This window comes from Alternaria ventricosa (assembly GCF_023758065.1).
Source record: "Alternaria ventricosa strain BMP 2768 chromosome Unknown scaffold_7, whole genome shotgun sequence".
Taxonomy (NCBI): Eukaryota; Fungi; Ascomycota; class Dothideomycetes; order Pleosporales; family Pleosporaceae; genus Alternaria; species Alternaria ventricosa.
The window spans coordinates 1,112,184-1,137,709 of record NW_026055687.1 but is presented as its reverse complement, the minus strand read 5'-3'; the positions used below and the strand labels follow the sequence as shown (position 1 = coordinate 1,137,709).

The 25,526-nt window shown below is 53.4% G+C and overlaps 8 protein-coding genes across 8 annotated transcripts; 4 read left to right on the top strand and 4 right to left on the bottom strand.

The window, feature by feature from the left end:
* Positions 1-5,933: 5,933 nt before the first annotated feature.
* Positions 5,934-9,516, top strand: J4E93_005155 (uncharacterized protein; the record flags this gene model as incomplete). Its single annotated transcript, XM_049343078.1, has 3 exons — positions 5,934-6,018; positions 6,078-9,383; positions 9,434-9,516. The coding sequence occupies 3 exons, from the start codon at positions 5,934-5,936 to the stop codon at positions 9,514-9,516; spliced, it is 3,474 nt and encodes a 1,157-aa protein (XP_049200078.1).
* A 3,013-nt stretch (positions 9,517-12,529) lies between these two features.
* On the top strand, positions 12,530-13,723 carry J4E93_005154 (uncharacterized protein; the record flags this gene model as incomplete). The annotated part of the gene is made up of 2 exons (XM_049343077.1): positions 12,530-13,350; positions 13,399-13,723. The coding sequence occupies 2 exons, from the start codon at positions 12,530-12,532 to the stop codon at positions 13,721-13,723; spliced, it is 1,146 nt and encodes a 381-aa protein (XP_049200077.1).
* A 1,823-nt stretch (positions 13,724-15,546) lies between these two features.
* J4E93_005153 (uncharacterized protein) lies at positions 15,547-16,329 on the bottom strand (the record flags this gene model as incomplete). Its single annotated transcript, XM_049343076.1, has 1 exon — positions 15,547-16,329. The coding sequence occupies one exon, from the start codon at positions 16,327-16,329 to the stop codon at positions 15,547-15,549; it is 783 nt and encodes a 260-aa protein (XP_049200076.1).
* A 1,438-nt stretch (positions 16,330-17,767) lies between these two features.
* J4E93_005152 (uncharacterized protein) lies at positions 17,768-18,330 on the bottom strand (the record flags this gene model as incomplete). Its single annotated transcript, XM_049343075.1, has 2 exons — positions 17,768-18,291; positions 18,327-18,330. The coding sequence occupies 2 exons, from the start codon at positions 18,328-18,330 to the stop codon at positions 17,768-17,770; spliced, it is 528 nt and encodes a 175-aa protein (XP_049200075.1).
* An 811-nt stretch (positions 18,331-19,141) lies between these two features.
* J4E93_005151 (uncharacterized protein) lies at positions 19,142-20,527 on the bottom strand (the record flags this gene model as incomplete). The annotated part of the gene is made up of 3 exons (XM_049343074.1): positions 19,142-19,355; positions 19,407-20,342; positions 20,394-20,527. 3 exons carry the CDS (start codon positions 20,525-20,527, stop codon positions 19,142-19,144), a joined length of 1,284 nt encoding a protein of 427 aa, XP_049200074.1.
* A 291-nt stretch (positions 20,528-20,818) lies between these two features.
* Positions 20,819-21,662, top strand: RAB6B (Ras- protein Rab-6B; the record flags this gene model as incomplete). The annotated part of the gene is made up of 5 exons (XM_049343073.1): positions 20,819-20,859; positions 20,911-20,936; positions 20,996-21,084; positions 21,149-21,551; positions 21,604-21,662. The coding sequence occupies 5 exons, from the start codon at positions 20,819-20,821 to the stop codon at positions 21,660-21,662; spliced, it is 618 nt and encodes a 205-aa protein (XP_049200073.1).
* A 422-nt stretch (positions 21,663-22,084) lies between these two features.
* J4E93_005149 (uncharacterized protein) lies at positions 22,085-22,714 on the bottom strand (the record flags this gene model as incomplete). Its single annotated transcript, XM_049343072.1, has 3 exons — positions 22,085-22,189; positions 22,243-22,343; positions 22,396-22,714. 3 exons carry the CDS (start codon positions 22,712-22,714, stop codon positions 22,085-22,087), a joined length of 525 nt encoding a protein of 174 aa, XP_049200072.1.
* Positions 22,715-23,174: 460 nt separating this feature from the next.
* J4E93_005148 (uncharacterized protein) lies at positions 23,175-25,299 on the top strand (the record flags this gene model as incomplete). Its single annotated transcript, XM_049343071.1, has 3 exons — positions 23,175-23,631; positions 23,681-24,899; positions 24,948-25,299. The coding sequence occupies 3 exons, from the start codon at positions 23,175-23,177 to the stop codon at positions 25,297-25,299; spliced, it is 2,028 nt and encodes a 675-aa protein (XP_049200071.1).
* Between the last annotated feature and the right edge of the window lie 227 nt (positions 25,300-25,526).

The following is a 25,526-nucleotide window of genomic DNA, read 5'->3' as shown; positions in this document are numbered from 1 at the left end:
CATCGAACGGCTCGTCGTTGTTTTTAAGTGTTCCAGGAAAGTTAAAGTTTTGATGGAATCGGAATGACAGTCGTCCACATGAGTGGATGTAATTTTGTTTTCGCGCCTGCCACAGGCGCATACATTCAGGCTTCCAAGTTTTGAAGAGCAGAAGAAAGACTCAAAGACATCAATCCGCGGTCATGAAGTTTTGAACACTGTAGGAACCGTATTTTCGAGAAGCTGAGAGTGCATTGTCTCGAAGGATGGTGCGACAACATAAAAGCCCAAGGTGGGGTTTATTTTGGAAACCAAGACCGCGCCGGAGGTCATGGAAACTTACTTCTGCTGTTTTGTTTCAGAAAAACATGAAAGTGAGTAATGATAACAAGAGAGAGAAGGACGGAAATGATCAATTTATATGCGAATTTGAAGCTGCCAAGTCATCGTTTTCGTGGACGACTGTATTGCGTACAGGGTAAAAACGTGATGCAGACCGAATTCGAAAAGCGTTGTGGGTAGTACACAAAAAGATAAAAGGAAGGATGAACTTGCGCATACTTGTTGCGCTCCGATTCATGGTTCTATACGTGACTTTAGAAGTCTGAGTTGACTATGGTGAAGTAGTTTCAGAAGAAGTCAGACGAAGAAGCGGAAAAGAGTAAATCAGTGTCAGAATGATACGGCTGTATCTTCCTCCTTCTGTCGTGTGCACGAAAGAGCGATCGTTGTCTGCTATTCGAAGCGCGTCGTCATCTAAGCTCTCCAAGCTCTTCTACACATCCCGCTCACACCCCCTCCACACCACTAGTCCCAAAGAAACAACGCAGTAAAGCCCCGAAGATCTTCGCAAGCCCTCCAGATCGCAAGGTGGGAGAGCAACTCGGTACGTGATGCAAGCGGCCAGTTCCGCACCCAGCGCCATGCCGTCATACCATCACCTGCCGCCCCGACAGCGATCAATCAGGCCTAGCCTTCACACCCCAGATCGAAACCCTATCTCTCGCCCGAACATCGGTATACACATTCTCGCATGCATGCCTCATACCGGTCGTGTGAAACTGGTAAAGGCGCTGCGCAAAAAGGGACTTGGTGTTGCGTCAGCAGGCTGCGTAACATTATGCAGGTCATACAACAGCATGCAGGAGCTGCGAACGGTATCCCGAAGCCGGAATGTCTGTAGCTGGTGGTTGCTTTTATTCAGCTTGCCACATAGTGCAAGTATAGGTTGTAGCAAGAATACCTCGGAGGAAGTATCAGCGTCGTTACGAATTTCCATTCGCAATAGGGCGCGGAGCTGGACGCCGTGATGTTACATAGCCACCGTGATCGATCCACTTAGTAGGTTCGCGGATGGCTAGTAGCCTGTTCATCTGCCGCTGTTGAGCCGTGGGCTTCTTTTCCTGGTATAGATGGGTGGATCTTGTGTGGAGAACTCTGGGGCGCGGAGCCAAAGGGTTTTTCCCGGCGGCGTGGGGTGTTGGGATGCGGGATCGTGAAATGGGTAACGCCGTGAAGGAATTCGCAGTTACGTGAGGCTGAATCGGTTTCTGGAAGAAGATGAGGCGACCGCAAATAGCCGAAAGGATGCGTAAAGTTAAACGGTGCTTACGCAACTTAATGGGAAAACAAAGCCAAAAAGCGGACTCAACAGGTGCGAGGACGTGTCAAGCCACAGGGTCGGGAATGGCAGCTAGGATAGACCCTAGATGTCGAGTGGCTTTTACCTGGGATAGCTTGCGACGAACCGCTGAGCTTCGCTTCATCTGCATGCTGCAGCAGGTTCGCATTCGACAGAACAGCCACTCTTACGCCCGAGTGTGGATAAACGCCTCAGAATCGTGATAGTGTACTCTTACGGCCTCAACATATCATGTTGAAGATGTCGCGGAGCCGGGTGGGTGAAAGACCGAAAGCTTACCATAGTCGGAGGTGTCACAGGAACAACAACTCGCGGACTTAAAAGGTTGTATCGGCTACCGCGGAAGACGTCTAGTTTCGACCTATCGGGAGATGGCGATGAAAGCCAAGCGGTAGGTTATTATCGACTACGGTGCAAAGTACCGCAGCTCCTGCAGGATCGTGTCGCTGTGGGCATGACGTCGGGTCTGACTCTTTGACAACTCAATCGAAAGGGTTGAGCGTCAAGTAATGGCTCGCGCTTAGGGTCACAGGTACAGAGCTCTAGGTGGCGAAGCGGCAGTGCAGCCTAGGATGCGGCGAGGTACGTACCAAGCGTGCACGTGAGCTGCAGACTAGAATCCTAGCGTTGCTTCAATCGTGTGTCAAGCCCCACCAGGTCTAGCTTCTCCTGGTGCTATACAGTGGGTAAACTGCTGGGCGTCAGCAATGCTGCGTTATATTTGGGCGCTCAACGTCGAGGCTTAAACGACTGCAGTAATATGGGGTGATCTTTCGACTGCGTTAAGCGAACTAGAACAAGAGAGGCAGTACGCCCAAGGCAAAATACATAGTGTTGTTACCTTGCGTGCAATTGAGTGGAACACCTTGCTTTTGCGTTGCATGGACGCTGATCTGTCGTGGGTTTGTGTTTGTGATGCTTCCAGACTCAGCTTTCGCTCCTGTTACTCCGAACAGCTCCCAGTGCGGATGGTAACGGGGAACGGCTCATACGTGCCTTATGTAGGTGTGTGATAGGTGGAGCTGCAGGGCGCAACACTGCTGGCGGTTCGCAGTCGTCGAGATGAAGTACGAGGGGCAATTGTCTGGGGAGTGCGCCGGGATAACCTTATCGGGTTAGGCGCGCGTCATCGGTTCGAGCGGGCTTGAAGCGAACGGGAAGAAGCAGACGCTCGTCATTAGATATCTGCATGCTCGGTCGGCATCATGTTCGCGACTGTGCTGTAGACTCGTCCCGATGGTTGCACAAAGGAAGCACGTCATGCGGCACGAGCAGTCCAACGTGTCGTCGTTACGCGGCCGCGAGAATGCTGCTCGGTGGTAAGACGTGCATTGGCAGATGGGAACATGGCAAATCTGGTACCTACACAAGCTATCGCGCGGTGGTCATTTGCTCTCCTCGCACCAATGGCAATAGTGTGTAAAAATCACAAAGTTCCATTCCATGGCCAAGCCACCTGGGAATGTCGGCAGAAGTGACGGGAGGGCCATGCAAATTATTTCGCCGGGGAATTTATCGATCATCGATAATTGCGTTTGGCGAGCAATCTGGTGAGATGTCAGAAAGTATAGACAAGGACCGGGATGCAGATCGAGTGGTATGTGCGTTGACAACTGCATTTGCATAGACGATCTTAAGTGGCTCAACGAACATTTACAGCCACGATCAGCAGCAGGAAGTCGAAAGCTGCTCCTGCTCGTTCGGTACATCTTCTACAGTGCTTCGATTGACGTAGATGGCTTTGGTGTCGCTGGAGGATTGCTCCGTGGCTCCACCATGTGGCCGTTCGATTGTAGATCTGCCACGAGCTTACTGTGGTCGTGCACCAGCAGCCGATCTTCATTGCCACACAGCGCAACGTCACTGGCTAGGGTCTCTTGCAATATTTCAACTGCGAGATAGCAGCATGGTCATAGCCGAAGTTTGAATTTGGCAATGCAGACCCGACTGGCGACGCAGCATGTTGCTTAAGCCGAAGCGAGCGTAGCGGGAGGCCGAAAAGACGATAGTAGCCTGACGATGCCGTCATGCGCGGTGGATGCTCCAGTACGCGTAGGAGGGCGACGCGACAGACCGAGAACGTCAGGGTCCTGGGCTGCCGAAGGTCAGGTGCAGAAGTATACCCACCGCGGCCTGCGGAATGAAACAGGGCGTGAGAGATTTTTGTCGTCGCTGCCATCGGCTCATTCCACATCCGCTGCTACGATGGGGCAACTGTGGTTCGCGACGTTGCAGTACCGGTTCTCGCAGCAAGCGCATGTACTCAACAGACGGCCAAAGACGACGGGATCAACGCTGCGAGGCGGTGATAGGTGGGCGGGTCGAGCAGCAGCGACAAGGGCTAGGACGACGGCGATGGGAACTTTGCAGGCCGTGGTCATGCGGCGCTATATGGCATGGGTCTCTGGGCAGTCCATGCTTTACCCCAGATCTCGAAGCAGGCTAGCCGCCTTCGCTGCCGCCGTCCAAGCTCTGCAGGCTCGACCTTGGATTTCCTGGGGAAGTTTGCAGGTGTTGCAGCCCTCACCGATGTCAGCGCAAGCAGCTATCCGCCTGTGTAAAAGCAATTGAAGTCGCCCGGCGGTGCTGAGTGGAGCGCTGGCGGCATAGCGTGCTGTCAGTAGTTGCCCGTTCCTATAGTTAGGCGCTTGACGGCCGCAGCTGCATGGGCCGTGTATGCGAGGCCCATTGTTGTGCGCGCATCTCGCAGCACCCAGCATCGTTCGCCAGTATCGGTGACAGGCTGCTGAAACTCGCTCTCGGAAGCCCGAGCATGGTCGTGCCTCTAGACCCGAGCAGTACTCTGGGTATCCTCAGGGACGAGTAGCTCTCTCGCCAATTAATATGCAACCGGCAGGCCATTGGAGCTCCATAATCTATCTCCGCCAGGCGAAATGAAGCCGCCCTGTTCGGGAGCATGTTGTAGATGCTGCGGCTTGCTCTTCGAGGCCGATTCCACTAATAACGTAGGTGGTGTGCAGTCTACAGCACTGCAGCAGAGACGATTGCTACAGGGAGCCGAGGCCGTAGCTGTGGGCCCTGGCGCAGTTGCTGCAGCCAAGCCGCCCGTAGTCTTGACGGCGACGCTGCTGATCGCAGACGCCCATCGCTGCCTCTTCAGACGCGCAGGTAGAGGCGAGGGCATCGCAACGGAAGTACTCCGGACAGGACCCCTGCGCCAGAATGGCCGTTTGCTGGGGGCTCCACTTGGGAGAAGCCCTGGTGCTTGCAGGCCCGTCGAAGAACCTGGGGCGCTGGCCAGTTGCATGACACACTCGCCGCCTAGCTCCAAAGCTTTACGAGCCGTGAAGTCTGGGGATCTGCTTACAATTCGACGAGGCCGCTGTCGCCGTCGCTGTGCCTGATCTCGACACCTCCAGCTCCCTCGCCACAGCTCGACCGAGTGCAACCTGCTCTGCGTGCTTCCTGGCTCTCGCTGCTCGTTGTTATAGCTCTCGTCCCGCGAACCTTGGCCCGTGCCCGATTCCCCAGACTCGGCCTGCCCTCTGCACCTCCGACCAATCGTCGTGTCGTCGCCCAATTGCTCTGCCCGGGACCGAAGGTTGTGTCTGCGCTGTAATCTAGCCTTTTGGGCCGTACCAGCCAAAAGCCGCCGGCGCCTCCAGCAGCACCGCTGGTACAGACGCTTACATCAAGGCTGGACCCTCGTGCTCAACCAGCTCCACCATCTGCCACTGCCTCTGCTACTGCTGACCACAGCCCTCCCGCACTGGCTTCACGCTCTCCGGGACCAGCGGTAGACACGTACGCACGCCGACCTATGTACGGACCGATCCAAATACATCACACGTCCGTTTTCCTGGTACCTTTCTTCGCCCAGCGTAGGCTTGCTCTTGTTGCGAGCCCTTGCCAGGTACCCAGCTTGCCTACCTCCGACCACTTCGACCAAGGTCCCCTGCAGCTATCAATTGGCTTTTGCTGTACATTAGCATTGTCATCCCAAGATCCAATTCCATCTTGATATCCCACTGCTACGAGCTGCGGCCACGAGACGCTGCGTAAACAAGCTCTTAGACGCTCTTTCCACCTTAGACGCCTATACAAGGTACTGTCGTCTGCTCCAGCTCGTCGTACCTCATCATTCGCTGACATTGGTGTGTGTTGGCAGCCTCTGATTCAGTAGATTCTTTGTTTACTCCGAGAGCTTGCTGCCCCGCGAGTTGCATCGAGCTCGACCCAAACAGCTATCATTGCAGTACCATCAGTAGTCCGCTTCCAGTCACCTTGAGGCGGGTGCATCTTCGACTCGATTGTGGACGTGATTGGTGTTTTGCCAATCCCATACATGATCATGGCCAAAGTGGAAAGCACGAGCCTGCCAGGCCCCGCGACCTCGCCGGGCGACGACTCCAACGGCTCAGGCAGCGCCAGCAACTGTAAGTAGGAGCGAACGCCACACAACACCATGATAGCTGACAAAGCCCGCTAATCGCAGCTTCAGCATCTACAGCAAAGCCCGCAACCTCGCCCACCGTCCAGACCTTCCCTCCGCCCAAGAACGACAAGCCCCGGCCGCACGTATGCGCGACCTGCACACGCTCATTCGCGCGCCTAGAGCATCTCAAGCGCCACGAGCGATCCCACACAAAAGAGAAGCCCTTTGAGTGTCCCCAGTGCACGAGATGCTTCGCGCGACGCGACCTCCTCCTACGTCACCAGCAGAAGCTCCATCAACAAGGCGCGACCAACACAAGGCCCCGCAATGGCCGTAGGGAAAGCACGACCGGCCTGCCGCCCAATCCCGCTGCCCGAGTACGCAAGAACTCAGTCTCCAGCAATGCGGGTGGTGCCAAGGGCAATGTCATGAGGCCGCGCGCAAACACCATCAGTCACATCGACCCGACCGCCCTCAACAGCTTCCTCGCCACACATGGAACTTCGATAGCTGGTGGCAGGGGAGGCCACCCAGGCCACTCACAACATTCGAGCCTATCGGGCATAAGCCAATTTGACTACAGGGGCATGTCAACAGCTGCCGGCAACCATGGCCAGTCTCACGGTCTACCAAGACTAGACACACACATGGGATTCGGTATGGGTGGCGGTCTTCGCACGGCTCCCATCCCAGGCATGGCTGGATCTGATGACCGTGAGCTCGAGAAGTTCTTCGGCTCGTCAGCGGCTTCTACGATTAACCCAAACCAGCTGCACCACTTCAACGCAGGCATCGCACTTCCACAATCGCCCTTCAAGCAATTCGCCAACCCCTTCGCCGGCAACAACCCCATTGAGGAAGACGATTTTGGTTGGGGTATGGGCATCGACAGCAACATGGTCTTCACCGGAGCGAACGAGTCGGCTCTTGACGGCTCCTCGCCATCGGCCATCAGCACTGCGAGTCAGGGTGCTTTCAACGATATGATGCTGGACGGCTCAAGCCAACAGAACTCAGCAGCCATGTGGCACAACCCTCTAGTCGCACACACCAGCATCAACCCAACCGCCTTTACGCTCGATGCCATGGCTCCGGTCTTCCCTGAGCTTATGATGAACAACAACACTCCACAAGAGCTAGGCGATCAGGGCGTTCAGAATGATTTCTACTCGTCTACTCCACCTCCTTTAGTGGCCATGAGCCCTTCAGCTGGTATACCCGGTATGCCGAATCAGTACTTTCAGACGCCCATGACTTTCGCTTCTGATGCCCGCAGCATATCATCTTCCTCATTCAACGGCAGCGCAAGGCACAGCTCTGTCTCATCATTTTCCACTGAAACCATTACAGACTCTACGCGGCAGGCTATGATGTTCAATTTGACTCAAGCCATGGGCTACGGTCATGGGGCTCAACGGAGATTCTCGCAACCCGCAGTCAGCTCGCCTCTGTCCAATGGTACCGGAAAGCCTTCACCCCAGGCTGGTATACTCCCTAGCACTGTCGATATCCAGCGCTACGTCAATGCGTACATTCACTATTTCCACCCGCACTTACCTTTCTTGCACATCCCCACACTTTCCTTTGATACCCCGGCGTACACATATCAACTTCGCTCCGCCGGAAACTACAGCCAAGATACCATGGTTGGTGGTGGTGGCTGCCTCATCCTTGCCATGGCTGCGATAGGTGCTTTGTATGAATACGAGCAGAATGTCGCAAAAGAACTGTTTGAGGCCGCGAAGAAGCTGATTCTGTTCTACCTTGATGAGCGTCGCAAAGCTGGCCTCTCGGCGGTCAACGGGTCGAATGCCGCAAATGACCACATCAACAAACCACCCCTCTGGCTAGTGCAAGCTATGCTGCTGAATCTCATCTTCGGTCACAGCTGTGGCGATCGACAGGCTGCTGAGGTTGCGAGCACTCATTGCGCTGCACTTGTAAGCCTTGCCAAAGCTGCTGGATTGGATAAACCAACTGCTCCAGAGCAGACGTCTTCTAGTCCACCGAACCATACTAATGGCGACAATGTGGATATGTCCGACGAGTCGAGCTCGCAATTTGGCCAACATGCAGACAGTGTGGACGAGCACGCTCAGTGGATACAGTGGAAGAAGATCGAAGAGCGTAAGAGGACTTACTTTGCCATCTTCTCCATGTCCAGTTTGCTTGTATCCGCTTACGCGCATTCTCCACGCATACTGAACTCAGAGATACATCTGGACCTACCCTGCGAAGAAGATCTCTGGTCTGTTGACAACCCTCAGACTTGGGTGGCTATGGGAGGACCCATGATCGCTCAGCAACGCGGTTTGTCTTTCATCTCGGCCATGACATACCTTCTCGAAGCCAGCTCACGGAATACCACCTCACGGATGCGAAACTCCTACCCCCAGGCATTTGCAGGCGGGCAGCCAATGAACGGACCCTCTGAGAGCGACATCCGGCCCAGCACATTCGGCTGCTATGTGCTGATCAATGCCATGCACGTTTACATTTGGGAAACGCGGAACAGACACAACGGTCGCCTGTGGAAGGCCCAGGAGACAGAGGCCATGCATGCTCAGGTGGAGCCCGCTCTCAAGGCCTGGCAAGTCGCGTGGAGAGCCAACCCGAACCACAGTATTGAGCGCCCCAGTCCGTTTGGTCCTCTCTCCGCCGACTGTATCCCATTACTGGACTTGGCCTATGTCAGGCTCTTCGTCAACCTTGGTCGCGCGAAGGAGCTCTTGTGGCAACGCGATTTTGATGGTATGGCGAACGAACTCGCCAGAGGCATTGACATCGTTGGCCAAGCAGACGGGACACCTGAGAGGTTTGCATCGATGGATCTCAACTCAGGTTCTCCAGGCCAAGTGGGCTCACAGGACCATGTCAGTCCTGGAAACGCGGCAAATGGATTCTCCAATTCTCAGTCATCCAAACGCGAGAGGCATCTCCGAAAGGCCGCTTTCTACGCTGCTGACTCCCTTTCCATGGCAGACAAACTGGGCGCTTCGTACGCTGACTTCACGGCTCGGGAGCTTCCCAACTCTTCCGCATTGTGCACTTTCGATTGCGCCCAGGTTCTTGCTGAATGGGTTGCAACTGTGCAAGACCGTGTCGGTCGTCATATGGGCGTGCTCGGCAGAGACGAGATTGACTTTGCGGGCGTGCCAGCTGTGGTGCTCCTTGAAGAGGAAGACATAAAGCTGCTACAGAAGATCTCTGACATCCTTCACCATGCTGATATGAAGCTGGCTTACGACATCTCGTCAAACAACCTACCGATGCTGGGTAGTCTTTCCAACCTTGGGCATTGCGGCTACGGCACCAAGTTGCTGATGGTGACGGCTTACATGCTGTCAAAGGCCGCTGTCTGGCCTGGTAAGTCGGCCTGCTCAAAATATGTATAACTTCTACTAACATGTCCGCAGTAACTCATGTCCAAGCTCGTGCACTCGAGGCGCATGCCCAGCACATCAGCCAGCGCGCAGAAAACTCGCTTCACATCCAGTAATCATCTGCCTTCTCTGAGCTTGTACAGTACTAGACTTCTTCGGCTCTCGATATGCCTACTGCACCGTAGGTGCCTCTCGGATACCCTTTTTTACACACATTTTCCATCGGGTTACGACATTTCGAAACAACCACCACACCCTCATTCATCGACGGGCCTTCTTGTACAGCTTGCTTCGTTGATCTGGGTTAGTCGCACTGCTCCTTTCGCATAGCGACAACTGGATCACCGCGTCTTCCAGGTACATATTATTCCGATGTGGATAGTTCCAGAGATACGTGCAGTCACCATACGTCTACTCACCTTTGACGACACCGCTGCCGATACGACTCTTGTTTTTGCTATTTCAGGCGTTGGGGACAGGACGCAGGGCGTTCCTTCTCATCTTGAGTTTTCGGGTTTCACTAGGAAGTTCGTACACATGGCGCTACGTATCGAGGCACATTGCTGGTGAGCAATTGTGTCTGGCCCGGTGGTGGCTGTAACACGCGCAGAGTAAGATGATGCTACGAACAATCCTTTACGACAACCTGGGTATAGGGTATGGGCGGCGCAAATGGGACAATGGGTCAAAAAGTCAATTTTGATCACGCAGCTAGGGAAGACCTGCATAACGAATGAAAAATCTACCATTTCAAACTCCACTATGCCTTGTGACTCTAGGACATGCCGCTGATGCTTCAACCGCTTTCTCCGCTGCAAGGCCTACATGAGACTCAAGCTCACCAAGCATTCTGATTTGCTCGTTGTACTGTGTCACCATCTTAGCGGGTGGCTTACAGCTTCGGCGTTGTTCTCGAACCAAGCAGCGGCGACGCCGTTTTGAACCTAAAGATAGCCAAAAGCCACACGAGCAAGACCAAGATCTGGACCACTTCAATGAAATGAAATCAAGCGACCGAAAGACGTATTGCGTGACTTGAACATGTCCTCATCTCCGCGCACGTCTACACGGTAGACTTCACCACACAAACCCCCCAACCAATCCGCTATCTCGATGACAAACACCTCGATGCTCACACTACCCCAGTGCCCAGCCCAAGCTACACTAAGCCTCACAGCCTCACTCCTTTAACCCAAACACACCACCCAGCGTCGCCGCCTTCGCCAAGCCCGCACGCGTAAAACCTCTTCGTATGCAGATCGAAGCACTAACGCACTAACCCAAATGCAACCACACACCACGTGTACATACGAGCGTGCGAATCTCCATCAATTCCCCGGATGCGCTCGGATGACATGGAACACGGCCGGCACCATTGGCGGCGATGCAGCCGGTGCGCCAGCCGCAGAAAACGTGCACGGTGTCGGAGGTAACTCCGGAGTGATCATGGGATTGGATGTGGATGGGAATAGCGCGGACATGACATGGAGACACGGCGCAGGGTACGGGGTCAGTCAAGGATGGTGAGCAGGGTCAGGGTCAGGGTGGGCTGGGGAAGGAGGGATCGGGGGAGTGTTGCTGTTCCTGGATTGAGAGGATGGGGGATTGATTGATTGGGATGAGAGGCCGGTCTTGGGATTTGTTACGTTTTGAGTGTGTTGAGTGATGGTGTTGCGGTGGTAGGGCGCGTAAGACCTCGCACACCAGACTCTGCTTATCTTCGGAAGTCATTCGAAGACCTGCCGTCTGTCTTCATTCTCGGGTCCGTCTTTAGTACAATAGGCATGATGCCATGCAAGCATTGCCTCCAAATCTTCCTCTGAGGGTCGCTCTCCATCTGTGCGTCTGTGGTCCGGTATCTCTTCCAGGCGCTATTAGTACTGCACCTTCACTACCAAGTCCTTCTCGACTATTTCTTCCGACAGGATGACACGCATTCCAATGCATTCTCCCGGAACAGCTTTAGATCTCAGCTGCTCTACGATGAACCTTATGGGCGCAACGATGTCGTCTGCGCCGAATTCAAACTCGGATTGTTGCAAAGCACGAATGTTGTGGACACTTCTGCTCTTCGCTGACTTCGTTGGCATTAGCTCCGCTGTGTGCTGAGTCTGAAGTCTATGGATGACATGTCGAGACAGCGACTAGCTAATCATAGCTGTAACTTCACACTCATACAACAGTTCCTTCTTCGCCAAACTTGCAACACCGACAACCGTATCAGGCGGTCTATGCCCGCCCGCCTCGTTGTCCATATATTCGATCCAAACATCTCCCCAGCCACGATCTACTACATCCTTTCGATCCTGCTCTGGGTTGCCAGTCTCCTTGACAATGTAATGTCGAACATGCACCTAATTACATCAAAGTTAGTGAAATGGCCAACACTGCCTTTAAAGTGCCCAAACAAGGTCCAAAGCGTACAATGTCTCGTGGTGTGGCTCCAGCCGCCGCCAAGCACTTGTGAATGCTATCATAAGCGCCCTTTGCTTGTTCTTTAATGTCGGATGGGATGGTATGGTCTTTTCGAAGGCCCGTTTGACCAGCAAGGGTGATTAATTTGGATGACGGCACTATTGGAGTGATGCAGACTTGGTTGTATGTCGGTGGAGGTTCCGGTACGTTTTCTGGGTTAAAGGCATGGGGCTTGTTAGATGCCATGACTGAAATCAAGGCAATCAGAGTAGTATCACTTTTTGGTGTTTCCTACATGTTCTATGCGCGAGCCTTACGATTGTATCTCGGCATGAGGGGCAGATTCGCTCGCGCTTGCCGTACTTAGTAGTCCAACATGTGGGCCTCACTGGCGTTGAAGCATGGGCCACGGTGACATCACGGCCTTTCGTCACGCGAATCCACCACGCAAACAGGACGCGACAAACCTCACACCACTGCACACAGCCCGTTTGGCTGATTAAACATTACCACATCATTGGGTCAAAGTGGATTACTTCATTGACGGATGTAATTCCACCTGCAACCGGGCGAATGAGATGCAGGCCAGCACGCGCCTGCCTCCGTTTCGAATGCGGGGAAAGCTCCAGCAGCGAGAGCGTTAAAGCCGTCTGCTCGTGACGGTTCGCGCAACCTCAGTCCACACCCCTTTGTTTGACAGACACTGATCGTACCATGGCGTCTGGCTGGTTCAGCTCATCGTCGAGCGACCCAACGCGTCCTCCGAACGTTCGCGTTCAAGTTGCTGAGCAGAAACCACACGACTTCTACCTGCAGCCCGGCTCGGGCAGCAGCTCAGGACCCGCCACCAACCGCTCAGCAGCATCAGTACCTTCGGCTTATGTGGATACGACTCATTCCAAGGTCCATGTCCACAATGCTTCGCTTTTCGATGTAGGCATCCTGAAAGACACGCTTGTCCCTTCACTCACCCTGCATTCTGGCTTGGCTGTCATTGCGTATGGAGCTGCACGATACACAAACCGCGTTGAAGCCAAGGACTGGCTCTGGCCCAGTGGCCAGGTCGTGAATGCCTGGTGGTCTGCCGTTGGACGCCGTCTTGCTCAAGGCTACACCGTCTCGCAAGCATTCAGTCGTCTATCATGGCATGAGCGTGTTATCCTCACGGGTGTTACACTATGGGGAGGACGTCTCTTTTACCGCATCGTCAACCGTTCTATCCAACGAGGCGAGGACGATCCACGATATGCCGAAGTCAAGAAAGAGGAGGGCTTCTGGAACAGCGCGTTGTTCAAAGTCTTCATACCCGAGGCTTTCTTCCAGATGCTCATCAGCCTGCCGTTTACCGCACCATTCCGACACGAGGGTGCTGCCATGACAGGTTACCACCCCTTTGTTCAGATGTTTGCTGTCGGCTTGTTCTCTTCAGGATTGGCGATGGAGACACTTGCAGACTACCAGCTGGACCAGTTCAAGGCCGAAGGCAATAAGGGTATCATGCGCGAAGGAGTATGGAGCATCGTCCGCAACCCCAAGTATGTACCCCTGTTCCGGAGTCCATGTCATTCGCTAACGTCGTATAGCTACCTCGGCGACGCCCTCGTTCACATCTCCTTCATCGTCATGCTTTACGGCTCAGACATGCTCGCCCCTATCGAACTCCTAGGCCCCGCCGCGAATTACGCCTTCCTCCGCTTCTTTGGTGGCGACGCCGAGAAAGAGAAGCACCAAGAACGCCGATACTCCGCATCTCACCCCGAGAAGTTCCGCGAATTGGAGAAGTTCAGAGCGGATAAGAATGCTTTCTGGCCGAGCGTCGATGAGCTAAGCAACAAATGGTTGTGGACTGTTTTGGGTGTTGGAGGCTTGGGCATCGCAGTTGAGCAAACGCTTCGGGCGCTGCACTAGGTCTTGCTGCCTAAGGTTCATGAGGTTTGCCCACGAAGCTGTTTATGCGGTAGGCACTTAGTGTTACCGATTAAGTTTGTACGATATAATTAGCTTAGATTGTCAATTTATTTACTGATAATTCAACTTGATAGTCCCTAGCACGTTAGCACCATTTGTCTATCACAAACATTGTGATGGTTTTCCAACAGCGTCAGCAAGCCCAGGGTTTGCCCATCACAACGAATGTCCGATTTACCAAACGACACGAGCACAATCACAAACCTGACAGTAGTCTTAGTTGCACAGCTGCCATCTTGTGGCTTCTTGTTATAACACTAGCGTCAGTGTCCTACTGTCATCGTTTGAGCTTTGTCCACATCGACCGTAAGCGATGAACGAAAGGGATCTGATAGGCGTCATCTTCGTAGCCGTGTTCGTCCGCTTGATCATAGCCATTGCCGCCCTATGTCTTCGTTGCCACTGCCATCTTCAACGTGGTGGAAAGCGTCCAAGGCGAACGCGATCGTATACAGTGGATACGAACTGGACTGATTACACATCCCCGTCATTCGATCCAGCATATTACAGTCCACGTTTCAAACAACCGTTCAAGACCCGGTCCAAGAGATATGCGTCATACAGATACGACTTCGGCCTTCCTCAACACGCTCCAAGAGTACACGCTACCAATACAAGATACGTGCCTTCTAGAAGACAAACAAGAGAACAGTATATGCTGAGTGAGCTGTACGATGGATTGGATATCACACCCGAGATGATCAGACCGCAAAAGTGGGGGTGGAGGGATGAAGGCGCACTGGACCTACCTGAATCAGTATTTGACGACTTGGATCTTACACATGAGCATATCGGAGGACCGCGGGAAAGGGAGATGATGGCCCAAGCGAGAAGGCCGAGAAGACCAAAGAGATCTTTTACTTTCTAGTCGGGATGGCGTAGGATTCTGCTCAAGGCTTGCACGCACTATATCGAATGCATGAAGTACCAAACGCTAACAGAGGGTGTGTTTTCAGAAGGGATGGCAATGGTTTATAGCCTATCAAGGCCCGTTTTAGCTCTCGGTGCGTTATCAGTAAACGCTTATTACAATCAGTGTAGCCATAGCTTGTCTAACATGCCCGTGTTGATAGTGCATGAGTCCCATCTTACTGCACTTGCTCAATACTCTTCCACTTGTCTCGTATACTTTCCAGGTACCAGGGTGCAAGTACTCGATTCAGCCATGAGCGAAAGAGACAAAGCAGGTATCATCCTCATGGCCGTGTTTATCCCATGTATTGTCATCGGAATCATTATGTGCTTCTGCTGTCATCGTGCATCTCGACCAAAACGATCACGTCCACGTTCCTATAATCAGACTTGGCATGGACAGGACGGCGGAGGCCACTTTTCACCATTCTATCTGCAACCAATGGTACCATGGCAGATGCCAATGCCTACTCACACCCGTCCACCGCCACCGACTTTCCAATCCGGAGTGTCACGAAATTCTGAGCGGCAGCACGATTTGGAAGCTACCCCGTCGACTTGGCCTTTTGCGCCTTTCCCGCCTACTCCGGTGATGAGGTCATTGAACCCTGCCGCGATTCCCTTACCAGATTCTCCGCCTATAACGAGGTTGACTTGAGCCGGTGCCCGTGGCGCGAGAGCAGTGCGACTCCTTGGACTGGATTCAATCGAATAGCGAAGTAACTCAATAGACGCTTTGCGCCTTTGTATGATGGTGGTCAAATATAAGGTATGGTCGTCTTGAAGTGGGTAATCTCCTAGATTCTGGGTGTGATTATAAAGTCGGTGACAATCGGGGGTGCGCTGCCCGTCTACAACATGAATGTAAACTTCTTCCTTTCTCTTCTCATGCTCCCACCCTCATCCAACGGTATACCGGCATACTCTACACTGCGACCATTATTCAGCTTTCGGTTCTCTCTTGTCAACACCCACCTTAGTATCGCAGCAAGGATGCCGACCAGAAGCATAAATCCTGCACATATACTCATGCCCTTGACGTAGTAAGGACCGTCGTCATCTGGGAAGATGCTCGTGCCAACCAGCGGGCCCATCTGACCAATGATGTTCAGAAGAGCCATGCCGGTGCCTTTCTTACTGTCGCTTTCTTGGTTGTTGAGTGTCCATGTGATGATGATAGTGATAGCGCTGAAGAAGCCTGCGGCAGCGGGATAGAGCGCGACGTAGCGGATCATGGTGTTGTCAGACTGTAGGTATCCGGAGATAGCAATAGTACCGTATCCGATCGTTGCTAGGACAGAGTGGAGCATGATGAACGTCGAGCGTGATTGCAATCGATCGGAGTAATATGCAGTCGTGAGAACGACGACAAAAGCGAAGAGGTATGGCGGAGCTGAAAGTCCTTGTGCTGTAATGGATTCCCAGCCCATATCTCGGATTACGGTCGGCAGGAACACGGGCATGGAACTAAAAGCCACGTTACAGCTAAAGAACATGAGCGCTGTCAGGTAAGACTTCGGATCCTTTAGGGTCTGTAGAACTTCGTGAAAGTCCACACGTCCTCTTCTTCGTCCACCCTGGTACTTCTCTTCTTGGTCTTCATCTTCGCTCTCCTTTTCTGATCTCAGCCTCATTACCGCAACCTCGCGCTGTCTGGGACTTAGCCACTTCGCCAGTCCTGGTCCATCTGGTACAAAGTCCCATGCCCAGACGGCAATTAATACAGAAGGAAACCCTTCCAGAAGAAAGAGTAGTCTCCAAGGACTAAGTGGGCCATGTTCACCGACTTTGGTGATGACGTAGGCCAGTGCTCCGGCGAACGATGCTGAAAGGGGGCTGGCGCTGATGAAGAGTCCGGTTCGAAAGGCAAGCTCGGATCGGCGGAAGAAGAAGGATAGATAGAAGGGTACGCCAGGTCCAAATGCTGCTTCGCTGATTCCAAGTAGGGCTCGCAGCACAAGGAGGAACCCGAAGGATGTCGCTACTGCCTGGAGTGACGCAACTATGCCCCAAGAAAGGATGCATAGAGATATATAGATATGCGGCGGCACTATACGATACCTATCGGGATTAGCAGTGCAGCGTTTGTAACTGGCGACTACCTACAGTAGTGTCATCCATTCGAAAAGAATGTATGTGATATAGAATGCCCACAGTAACCACTCATACTGCGTGGAACTGAGCTTCAGGTCATCTGCCAGACCAACTATGCGCGCATTGCCAATATCTATGATATACATCAGCAAACGTCGCGGAGCCTACCAGACCGGCATTGGGCGTATCTGACGTACATGTCTTCCCCAAGAGCCTTCCGGGTGTAGAAAGTACTCACTCGAGCGATCCAGAAAGCTCAGCATGTACAACAAGGCCATGAACGCGACTAGCCGCCGATCAAGCTTCTTGAGCACTGTGCGATCCTCATCTGGGGTATACAACTCATAGCTCTGCACAGAGTCCAAAGAGGCGCGCCGTATACTGGGAAGGAAGCCCTCGTCTTCCTCTCCCAGCCCCTCTTTCGATGCGGGTTCATCTCGTGGAGTGATCGTTCGTAGTTCGAAAGAGTTCGGCTCGTGTATCATGGACAGGCCATCGGAGGAATGTGAGGAGCGTGGAGAGGGCGTGAACTTGGGAGAGCTTTCGTCGGCGCTGTTGGATGTTTGTGCGTGCTGAGTGCGGCGGGAGGTGGATGGCATGCTTAGGTTCGTCTGTCGGGATTGAGCCGCATTGGGGACTAAGAGATTACATCGAGAATAGGAGTAATTAGTCAAAGCACGAGCTCGTCACCACCGACAAGTCGCGTAGATCGAAGTGTCAAAGCTGTCTCGCTCGCTCGTGAGATGACGCGTAGAAGCCCGTGCGCTGCATACCCCACAATCCAGGATACCGGGTACTGCTTTGCCGTCATGTCCTTCTGCTTTCACTTGATCACTTTGACACACTGGACTCAACATCACAAAGACAGATTTTCAATGTCGTTTTAGCTAAATCTATTTGAAGGGGTACTGAGAACGCATTGCGTATTGATCCCGTAGAATCAATCTTCAAGCATGGGCATAAGGGTTGCAGGATCACTCAATCGAAGCTACTAGGGTCGGCCTCGTTATGCAGAGCGATGCGTCCACCGGGCATCTCTTTCACCTTCCAGTATCCCCGCAAAAGCGCCTCATCCATACCGATCCCTTCGATCTTCATCCCCAACGAACGCAGTGGCTGTCTCAATGGCGGGCCTCCGTAACGGTACGGCTCGTTGACCTCCATGGGGACGCCCACTCCAGGAAGATCATCCCAGTGATACATCTCTTTGGCGACTTTGATACACGCTTCTCGTTTCTCTGCGTCCCACCATGAAGGCAGAGTCCCTGCGATCTTCTCGGCGTTGGCGATATGCTCCAGGACTCCTTGGAAGAGATAGCCTGTGTTGTACTTGACACTGCCGTCCCTGTAAGAGTTTTTCGGATCTACCATCGCACCGAGGCCACAGCGCTTCACTTCATCCCAAGCACGGAAGCTCTCAATCAGAAGCTTGTAAGTTGTCGGCTCGTCTTTTTTCAGGAGGAGCTCATCGAGCCACGTAGCTACCTGCCCGTAATCCCTCACTGTCGCATATTTATTGAGCCCATCGCTGCCAGACTCATGAAGTCCTCCGGGTACGCAGCTGAGGTGAGTGTTGTGCGGGTAGATGCGGGCGGGCATTTGTTGTTCAGGCCAATTCTCGTCCATGGGGTGACGGGGTTTGTTGCACCGCTCCTTGTGCATGCCTTTCCAGTGCGCTTTCTGACAGGCTCGAGAGCAATAACGGAGGACTTTGCAGCCGCTGCAGCGCTTGAGAGGGTTGGCAGGATCTTCTACTTCATTGCAGTTCGAGCATCGGAAAGGGCCTATGATGAGTCAGTAAAGTGACAGGATGAGGAAACAGTACTGTCTCACCTAGGGCAGCCATGGTGTCGCTTTGACACTGGACCTGGTATCTGGAGTACTCGAGCAAGCAGAAACGGTGATGTGAAGAAGCTATCGCGGGTGATGAGTGGACGTAAATATATCTCCAGTGCAGATGAGAGGATTTGAGACAATGTCTGTGTCTGAGACCTATCAGGGAACGTGCAGAAAATGTATCAAGGTAGCAAACACCGTGCAAACACGCCTGCAGGCGACATAATTTCTGCAATTTTACTGGTAGAATGGTTAAGGAGGGTCGTAGATGCGCTGCTTTGGTGGCCCACTGTGACACTGAGGCTACGACGGGAAAGCGCGCTCTAGCCCTCTGTTGGATGTGGTGAAAGTCGGAAAAGTCAGGATCAGACGAGCGTTGCCCAACTAACAATAGTAATGCGTGAGTAAGAGAGTCACCGAAGAAACAAATACGAGACAAAAGATTGTAGTGGTCGTTAAGAAGTGCATTCGCCGATCAACACAGATGTCGGTACTGGCCCGTCAGTCCATATCTGTCTATTTGGGCAATTGCCAGTCCTTGTAGCTCCACTTCTCCGACACGTGGTACTTCTTCTGCTTGGCGTATGGGATCTGTCTTCTGGCTTCGACCTTGCCCTGGAGCATGAAAGTCCTGAAGCGGTCCTTGAGCAGATTGCCCTCTGGCTTGAGAAGACGCAGAGAGTCGCGGAGCTCGTCTGGTAGAACGACTTCGAGCGGGGCCTCTGGTAGACTGTGGTCGATTAGTAGATGTTCGATGTGTGGAACGTGGATAGGTACTTACGGTGCCTTGCCAAACTGCTTCTTCCTCAGCTCCAATTCTTCGCCATCGTCCTCCTCACCCGCTAGCTCTGCATTCCTCTGTTCCAGAGCTTGTTTCACAGCGGCTCTCGCCTTCTCCTTCTCTTCTACGCTCTTGGCTAATCTCTTGATCTCCTGGACCTGTTGCTCTTTGGCCTTCATCTTTGCTTCGTGGACCGCTTTTCTTTGCGCGTCCTTTCTCCTCTTGATCTTGTTCCGTTGTGACAGCGACTTCCTCTCTGGCCTCTTCTTCTTGGCCTGCTTGTCTTCATTGTCACTGAAACCTTCCCACTCGCTCTCCCACACGCTCTCCTCGCCTGAGTCAGATTCTGTCTCAGCAGCAGCTCTCTCCATAAGCTCGGCCTCTTCGCGGGCCTCTTGCAGGCGCTTCTTCTCAACCTCGACAATCTTGTCGGATTCGCGCATGAGCTCGTTTTGCCAGTCTTCCAGCAGGGGGTTGTACGACTTTCCACCGGTAGGTTTGCGGACTGAGGGGATGGCCTTGCCGGTCTTTGCCTGCGAGATGGGTGCGTGCTTCAGGGTTTTCGGCTCGACCTTGGGCTTCTTCTTCTCAAGGTATGAGAAACGAGGATCCTCCTTGACCTCTTGCACTGCCCATGGGTCGTAGGCGGCGTCGGCAGTCTGTACGACGTCCTTCTTGGTCTGCTCGCCTCCGTATGCAATCGCCCTCAGCCTGTCGTATTCTTTGCCCGATACCTTTGCCTTCTTCCTCTTGCCATCTTCGGTGATTTCCGAGAGTCGCTTGCGGGTGGATACGGCGGGAACGGCAGAGCGCTTAGCGAGGATCTCGTCGACCTTGAGAGGCTTGTGTCGTTTCGCGACCTCTTTTTGGATCTCAGCCGATCCAAGGACATCGACGGCGAAAAGTTCGTCTGCGGTCTTCTCAGAGATAACACCGCTGTAGAGGCGTTAGTATATGCATCGACTTTGTATTGTGTTTGGTACACACCCTTGAATGATCTGGTCGCGCACATCTTCTAGGCCGGATTGAATCTCTGTGACATCGACATTCTTGCGCCAAGCCTTCTTGCCTTTGCGACTCGACTGTTTGTATTGCGCTGGCGCTGCTTCGGTGTCCGCCATGGTGTCTATGGTTGCTGTGCTTCAAGTAGTTGTGGGGTTGCTGGTTGTCGCAAAAAGTTCGACCCAAAATTCCGACCAGCAAAGCGGCGCACGGGCTGGACCCACCGGGACCCCTGCTGCACTCGGTAGTCGGTGTTGGCCGCCAGGGTGCCAGGCCTCCAGATTCGACCGACACTCCTATTCAGACACGACACCCCACCAAGACACACGGCCGGGATATTGCTTCTGATACTCTGCGATAACACATTTCGAGACTTTCGATTCTCCCAAAATCTACCACCTTCAGTCACAATGGCGCAGTCGGGCTACTCAAACCCGCTCAAGAAGTTCAAGTGAGCTGTCCTCCGCGGCGGAGACCAACTTCGTATACTAACCGGCTGCAGGCTCGTATTCCTGGGCGAACAAAGTGGTATGCATACTATCGCAGATACAGCGGTTTGCGACACACGTGCTAATGTACCTTCGCAGTGGGAAAGACGTCTCTAATTACCCGCTTCATGTACGACTCGTTCGACAACACCTACCAAGCCACCATCGGTATCGACTTTCTAAGCAAGGTATGCTCACTGCAAAGCCGCCATGGATATGGGAACCCAGTTCAACATCTAATCTTCGCCGCAGACCATGTACCTCGAAGATCGGACTGTCCGCCTGCAGCTCTGGGATACCGCCGGCCAGGAACGATTTCGGTCCCTGATTCCCTCCTACATCCGCGATTCTAGCGTAGCCGTGGTTGTATACGACATCACAAACAAGAAGACGTTTGAAAACACAAGAAAATGGGTAGACGATGTCAGAGGCGAGCGCGGTAACGATGTCATTATCGTGCTCGTGGGCAACAAGACCGACTTGAACGACAAGCGCGAGGTTACAACAGCGCAGGGTGAAGAAGAAGCCAAGAAGAACAACTTGATGTTCATCGAGACGAGCGCGAAGGTCGGACACAACGTAAAGGCACTGTTCAAGAGAATCGCGCAGGCGTTACCGGGCATGGAGGGCGAAGGCCAACAAGGGCAGAGTCAGAGTACGTCTCGTATACATCGTTGCGGTGAACGCCATGCTAATCCAATATGCAGTGATCGACGTGAACATCAACCCCAGCCAGCCACCGCAAGAAAACTCGTGCTCATGTTAAACAAGACATAGCCGTTTGGCAATCAACTTCGGTTCATTCGCTTAAGGGCGTACTGTAATTATTTGGGATGATGTTTTGCAAGTCTGAGAAAGTCATTGTCAGCAAGGCGTTCGGGCATGGGCCGCATGCATCTTAACGTCGGAAATGTAATCTGTAGTATACCAGTGCGTACCCATGCGTACCACTGCATGACGTCAATGGAGAGATGCCGAGTGCTGTTTGGATTGTATGCATTGGAAGCCCACATCTATCCCAACGCCGCTCCAGCCAGATGAATCATGCTCAACCAGAACGCCGGCCGTAGAATTGACCGACTGCGCCGATGCTGATCCATACACAAGAATATTACAGGGGCCGTCATCAGGTGGAGCGGGGTCCAAGAATGCTTGCTGAATTTATCGAAGTACTATCGTCGCAGTGTTTTACTCGAGGTCGCCTGCCGAACCAGCCTCAGACGGCGTCTTGCTGCCGCCGACGGGGATTGACGTGTCAACTGCGATCATCTCGGCGAGAATGTCGAGGACGGGCTGTCGGGTGTTAGCGGGCCATGGCCAATTCACGGCGAAGAGCAACAACGTACCTTGGGCACGGTCTTGTCGTAGATGTTGATCAGTTCCCGCGGGTTGGGGTAGACCTTCAATGCGCGGTAGAAGCATAGCGCCGCCTCGACGTTATCCGCACCTGGCAAACAATTAGCACCACGTCCCACCAAGAGGGCCAAACTGAACCATACCCTTCTGTACCATTCCCTCGCCCTGCGCAACCTCCTGCATAAAGTACGCCTCTACCTCCTCGGGGTCCTTGGGAAAGCCCTCTTCGTTTGCCCGCTCTACCGCCTCTCGGATCGCCTTCTTCTGCTCGGCGCCCTGTGCCTCGGCCTCCTCCTTGGCCGCCCGCTCCGTTCGCTTCGACTCCTTCTTGAGCTGCTTGCGGAAGCCTGGGTCATTTCGTCGCTTGTAGTCGAAGTAGGCGGCGTATGCGAGAAGGCCTGTGACGATGGTGCCGGCGCTAATGGCCGCAATGGTCGATGGTTTTAACGACGAGTTGGACATGGTGGTGATGCGATTCGTGCGAGTGAAAAGCGCAATCTGGCGGGGAAGGAGCAGCTAGAGCCCTTGGAATTGGCGGCAGGTGATGGCGGTGATGTGGTGTGGTGTTTAACTTTTTCTCAGTGTTCAGGGAAGGCACGATTCACCAAAGTGGGCCCGAGCTCACACTCGAGACCGCGGCTCCACGCATGACGGGGCTCTACGAGTACCTGTCAACATCCACGGACGCGCACTCATGGCGCAGCTGCCCTCGCTACCACTGACCACCACTCCACTCCCGCCTCATTCAACGCAGGAATTGGACAAGTGTTAAAGGTAAATAACCTAGAAGCCTGCGTCGCGTTGGGGTTTGGCTAGCTTTCGTCCTCATGCTGATGTAGACTGCAGGGCACCTGTTCCGTTTCATCCTTGTATAAAGTGCTGCGCTCCTACACCACGATAATCGGGGGATCTTGCAGGCAAGATGTCGGAGAAACAGAAGGGCATCTCCCTCCGCAAGAAGCGGGGGGACAAGAGCAAGAAGAACGCGCCGCCGCCCACCATCAGCGCGCCGCGACAGATTAGTGCGCCCATGCCCGCAGGCGTCGCTGCTGCTGCCGCCGCTTCACTCCCAAGCTCCGGGCGCCCTTCGAACGAATCCAGCCGATCGAGGACCAGACAGGATGGCCCTCCATCGCAACCAAGACCGCAGCGGCCAGATAAGACGGCGGATCTCGTCAAGAGGAGGTACTCCCAAAAGATCACAACGCTGCCTAGCGACTTCGGGAATGGCGAGCCTATGCCGCAGATGCCACAAATGCCTGTTCAGTACAGAGAGAAGAGCCAGACGAGAGAGGGCCGGCCGCCCGGAAGCTCCAATGGACGGGTCCTGCAAGTCGACCCGCGCGCATTGCGGGACCCCAACCTGGAAGTAGAGCGATGTAAGGCCAACATATGGTGATGTGGTTGCCTGCATGCTGACTCGCACAGATGTATCAACTATCCTCGCAGACGCCTCTGAAGCAGACATCAGCCGCTACCAGGACGAGCTGCGCAAGACAAAGCATCGTACATCGCTCGACCTCCAGCACAACGTATACCAAAACCGCACACAGTTTATCAAGATCAGTAAAGAAGCAGAGAAGCTCAAGGGCGAAATGCGGACGCTTCGTCAGTTGATGTCTGACCTAACAACTACCTTGGAGCAGACAGCATCAGCTACGGGTGCCGCCAATGACGCCGCGAGCTCGCGAAGAGCCAACCGAAGTTCGATCGGAGATCTCAATCAATTGCGCGCAGGCCAGCTACAGCAGTTGTACAGGGACGTTGAGGGCTCGCAGAAGTATCTACCACCCATACCCGGACGATATATCGTGTGGAAGTCAACGAGATGGTTCGAACTGGACTCTGCAACCCTCAAGGCAAGACGAAGAGTAAGGCTACTGCTACTGAATGATCATCTCCTTATCGCGTCAGAGAAAAAGGCACGCAACGATGTTCCCGGACAGCGTGATGGCAACAGAGCAAATATGGAGTTTACGGCCCAGAGGTGTTTCCCCTTGCAAGATACCCAGGTGATTCGGACCCCGGAGGAGCGCATCATCATACGCGCTGGCTCCGAATCTTTCACGTACGACACCAAGAAGGAGGACAGTGGTGACAAGTCTGCTTTCGTTGCTACCTTCCGCAAGACTAAGGATGACCTGCGCAAGAGCCAAGAAGCGGATGTACAGGAGAAAGACCGAACGCAAGACTCTTACAGCCATCTTCTTTCACGCGACCCTGCTTTCATGAACAGGACAGAGTTGTTGGACAATCTCTCGGACGGCATCAACAACGAACAAGTCAGTACTTTTGTTGACATTGACGGACAACAGCGCAATATCCGGTGGGTAGAAAGTCAACTAGACGATTTGGACATTGAGATCGCGCTTCAACATTTCCAGGACGCTGTCCAGAAAGTGGACCGGCTCAAAGCACTTGCAAAGAACATTAGAAGCAATGAGATGGCCAAGACAATCGTCACCTACAAGGTCAATGAGCGCGCTGCGAAGCTCGCGAATGTTTTGGTCAAGCACATGGTAGAGCACAACAACTGGTTCACCTCTGTCAGGCAACACGTGAGTTGGGTAGTCCAACTAGGCTTCGAAGACCGTGCACGAGAAGCCTATCTGGAAGCTCGCGGTAACCTGATCAGAACTCGCACGCGGTATGTCTTCACTTCATGAAAATCCACATCACCCACTGACTCTTTCAGGCAATGCATATTCGAAGGCAATCTCCCAGACTATATCTTCCAGATCTCCTACATCTATTTCACCATCATCAAGAACACCGTCGACATGTATCAGAAGTGCTTCCCACAACAGCTCATGTCCGCGTGCGTCAAGTGGTCGAAAGAGCACATCGACCAATTCAACATACTATTAAAAAGGCAACTGAGTAGCGTGGACGAAGGCGGAAATGTGTGGAACGAGTGCTTGAGATTGGCACATGAACATGCAGAGATGCTCAGGGAGGTTGGATTGGATTTCACTGAATTGGTCGGGAATGGAATCAGTGGACAGGACGGTGAAGAAGATCAGCCTGTGGGATTGGGGGTGTCATAATTGTTGACAAACATACAACAACGAAATGCCACGCCTCGCAAACATTTTTGATACAACAAGGGCGTCTAGCATCCATCGTCGCAGCAACATAAGCCCTTATTTGTCAAGCTCCGCCGCTACTACCTCATCCGTAGCTGCCTACCACTCTCACCAAGACTCTCTCAGACATCTCATCACTACTAATCTCTCTATGCCGGCTTGAAAACGGCGCTAAGTGTGTTAGCGTG